Genomic DNA, 4,101 nt, shown 5'->3' on the forward strand with positions numbered 1-4,101 from the left:
TAGTTGGGTGTAAGAGACGTATCCATTCTACGATACAGGGTCATCCCTTTGCCTGGGATTCCTTTCCAGGTTTTGTCTTTGCAAATTAAGAAAAGCTAATTAATAGGCTAATAACATCATGAGTGAGCAGTACTAACATACTAAAAGAGCTATTCCCATAGATTACAGCACTGATTACATCAAATCCTTTCTTTAACACACATTTGATCTATGGATAATGCCTAAAATTCTAATTCTTGAGACTGCATTGGTAACACTGAAAATCACACACTATGTCAAACCATTACTAATATTATTTATAACACCGCAAGTTACAAAGCAATTCCACTAGGAAAGAAACACACAACACAGTTACTATAAAGGCTGGATGCTATTTTCTGCCTTGAGATGAGACCAACAACGTATTCTGGTGGTGTTAGTAACAACCGCACAAGATTAGAAGTGTCTAGTGTCATATGAGTATCCTCAGTGAAAATCCACTGAATGATTTGCTTAGAAGCTTCAGATCGTATCCCATAGTCAGTCACAGTCTTACCAGCCTGCTGTAACAATTTCCAATGATGCACTTCCCACCGAGCAGCTCCCTGCTGATCGTCTATCAGCGGGCAAGCGAGCTGAAACACAGCTTGACACGGTCCCTCCAATATCATGTCTCTAATGACTCCAGACCAACACAAAGGTGGAGGATCGCTACGTGTGGGGGGGAATCGCATAGACAGGGGCTGTAAAGACATCGGTGAAACGCTCAAAGAGACTGATGCCTCCTTCGTACGCAGTTCTAAGTCCTGCAGCTCCTCAGTTAATGTTTTATTATGTTCCTCCAACGCTTTCTCATTCCCACCATTATCCGAGTCGCTTTCACTCTCAGGAGCTTCTTGCTGCTCTGCACACCCCTCAGCCCCCCCCCACCGCACCTTCCTCACCAGCCAAAACCGGATCTGCCAGAGACGTTGAAGAGGTCGAGGACGGGGGATTATTCGGGGCTTCTGCGGCAGCCCTGACTTGTGAGGCTGATGAGCAAACGGAGTACGAAACTCCTGGTAACAGGGAGTCAAGCTCTGACCTTGACTGAGCACTAGGTCCGGATAGAGCTTGTACCACAGCAGCAGCAATCTCCCACTCGGCTTGCATATTCTTCAATGTATTTATTTTGTATTCCTTATTTTTGGAGATAACAAAGTCCCACATATGGTCGACTATTTCTCGACATTCGGCTACAGTGAACATCAGTGCCACCTCCTGAAGATGTCCATTCATATGAGCCCATTTTACCAGCTCGGATATGCATTTAGGAGATACCTGCTCCCCTCTCTTAGAGAGAATACATTTGAGCAGTTCCTCCACAGCTTCCCACAACATCGTGGCTTGCAGAGAACGGGATGGTACCCCAATGAGAGGTGAGTGCCAACCCCCCCCCCAGTTCTTTATTGCCCCCGCACCGCGCTGTTAGAGAGGGGAGGTTCTTTGTTCCTTCTCTCCCTGGGTTTGTTCCCGCTGTCACCGAGTGAGCTCTAGAGAGAACTCCGTGACACAAACTCATTGCAAAGTCTAAGGTAGAAGAAGCGTCACCTCAGTGTATCCCAGAAAAAGAACAGCGTTGAGATTTTAATTGGTTTTGGATTTTTGTTTTATTGAGGGTGGGTTGTTTTTTGTTGTTTTTTTAGGGTTTTTTTGGGGTTTTTTTGTCTTTTTTTGGGGGAGGGGGTAGGGGGGTGCGAGGGGAAGGGAGAGGGAGGGGACAGTTGTTTGGTTGTTTTTCATATACAATAAAGCTATGCAGTTCCGCTGTCAGTCGCCTCAGAGAGTTCCCGAAGGAGCTCAACCACATTCTGCTCAACATCGAGTTGTTCCATTGAGTGGAACAATGGTAGTCTTGCAGATGGAGCAATGCAGGAATTCTGACAGGATCTCCAGGTGTATCCAGTTCATCATCTGAAAGCTCCGCAACCAAATTGGAAGGGACCAGTCCTCTTGTGCCATCTGTCAGCTCTCCCTGAAACCAGCCATTCTCACCCACATCTCCAAAGACATTACGCATTGTCCGGCAGTCAGAGGAAGCTCGTTTTCTGGGTCCTCATTAGGACCCTCAACAGGAATGTAGCTGTGTCAAGCTAAGAATCTTCAAACTGCTGGTGATACCTGTCCTGGAGAATGCAGGATGAAGGACAAAAGCTCTGCTCTCACATTCAGGGCCATCCTCTGACAGAAGGCAGCACTCAGGACTGTTCCCAAGGATCTCTTTCATGGCTTTGAGTTCAAGCTCCAGGTCTTCCAGATGACCTTGAAGACTTCTGGCCTCTTCAATGGCAGAATGGAACGGACTGGAGCTATTAGGGAGACTCTTGTTTGACTGGGTCAGAGTCTGTCTCGTTGCCTTCCCCAGCTCTATCTGCTGCTTCTGCTGCTCTCTTTTCCCTCTTGCGTGCTCTGTGAGAATGAGTTTCAGAAAGCACTACTCACTGACAGGAAATAAGGGGAAACTTGAAAGACTTTGCAACCTGAGTCCTGGCAGTGTACTGCCAGCGGCTGATTTGGCCGTCCAGGATCCTGGCACCACAAATGCTTCATTGCCAAATGCAGCAATAAGGTGTTCTGGGGAAAGGCCAACTCACAGGTAGTTTTTGAGCACCCATATCACAGTACCAACGGCCAGCACCAGCGCAGGCAGCAGCATTGCTGAGACCGTCACCGGAATGCGGCGCTTCCGCACAGATGTGTGAGCAGCAGCCTCTGTGCTTTTGCCTGTGTTCATCCCTGGAAGAAATGAGACAATGTCCCACGTTACCTTCAGCTGCGCTACAGATAATCTCTCAGTGTGCTTCATGGACCCAAGAGGTCATTTTGTCAGTGGGTGCCTCCGTCTCTGGTGCCGAAGCACCGGAGGACAAGAAGGATTGCTTCCACCTCTCGTTGGGTACGAAGAGGCTGCACAGGCACTACCCGTGTCCTCCTCTGGGCCGAGAGCTGGGGCTGTACTCTGGGGTCTGGGCTTGGTCTGTGGGGAGAGCTACAGAGCAGAATCCCTCATGCTTTTCCCGGCATGCGTGTCCTGAGCTCTCCTGTGGGACGCCCCCCAGGCTGAAGGTCAGGCTTCAGCCAGCACAGGGCACAGCCAGAGCCAGCCCAGGGGAGAAACACTCCTGCTTCTTTTACATGTGCTCTATGCTCACACGCTCAGGTCTGGCTGCTGACCTGGTGTGCAAGAGCTGGCAGCAAGAGCCTGCAGGCACGCAGTGACTCTGGTTTGTGACACCGTATGATCATGGGACAGAAATTACCTGGCATGCTGGTTGGTGCTGCCTGCATTCCTCTGTCCGGGATGGGCAGTGTGGGATATCCACCTTCCTGGAGTGCATCCGGGACCGGCAGTGTGGGATATCCACCTTCCTGGAGTGCATCCCGCTCACTTTGTTGGTCCGTTCCTTTAGAAAGAAAGCAGGGCAGTAGGAGTGGGATGTCACGTGCCCTCATCAAAAACTGAGCTTCACCAATCCCGAGCTCAGGTAAAGTCCAGGCCCCCCACCCCCAAGTACACTGTGAGCCCCTCTGTTACCCAAAGGCATTTGGGCCCTTCCAGCTATTGGACAATGCTGACTCCCTCACACCTCTTGAGGAATCAGCTCCTGTGCAAGGCCCTCACATTCTGTGCTGTCACCAGCCCATCACAGCCAGGTAGCTGCAGGCTGAAATCCAAGCTCTAACACACAGTCCAAGCCTTCAGAATTAGCATCTCCACCTCATTTCCAGCATTAGCAAAGGCAGCCAACCCTGCTCGGGATGCTTCTCCTGCCTTGAACTTGCTCAGCTGCACGGAGGGCTTTGGATGAACAGAAGCACAGCGCTTGCCACTTTGCCACTTGCTGCCATCTGGGTGCCAATGACTGCACAAAGCAGCTCTGACAAGTAATGGTTGTGCTGGGGGAGCAGCTGCCTCTGGGTCTTGGCTGGATGCAGACCATCTGGCAGCAGACCAGCTCTGGTGCTTGACAGCACCTGCAAGGTGATACATGGAACACGGCTGCAGCACGGCTCTGACCCATTCCTTCCTGCTGTGCAGGCTACAGCCTGCCCACACCTGCATATCACACCTCAGCTTCCCAG

The 4,101-nt window shown here is 50.6% G+C and overlaps 1 protein-coding gene across 2 annotated transcripts in view; it reads right to left on the reverse strand.

Moving 5' to 3' along the window:
• Positions 1-1,609: 1,609 nt before the first annotated feature.
• The window catches only part of LOC146757124 (uncharacterized), a 7,794-nt gene continuing 5,302 nt past the window's right edge, over positions 1,610-4,101 (reverse strand). The window contains exons 6-8 of one of the 2 annotated variants that reach the window (XM_085523470.1): positions 3,279-3,422; positions 2,613-2,754; positions 1,610-2,427 (exon numbers count right to left, since the gene is read on the reverse strand). In XM_085523470.1, coding sequence (XP_085379596.1) covers positions 2,331-2,427; positions 2,613-2,754; positions 3,279-3,422 — 383 coding nt within the window. In that variant the 3' untranslated portion in view covers positions 1,610-2,330. The other variant, XM_085523471.1, reaches the window with a different exon arrangement.

The sequence above is a fragment of the Coturnix japonica genome, chromosome 24 (assembly GCF_054131305.1).
Source record: "Coturnix japonica strain WE chromosome 24, WE-NBRP24, whole genome shotgun sequence".
Taxonomy (NCBI): Eukaryota; Metazoa; Chordata; class Aves; order Galliformes; family Phasianidae; genus Coturnix; species Coturnix japonica.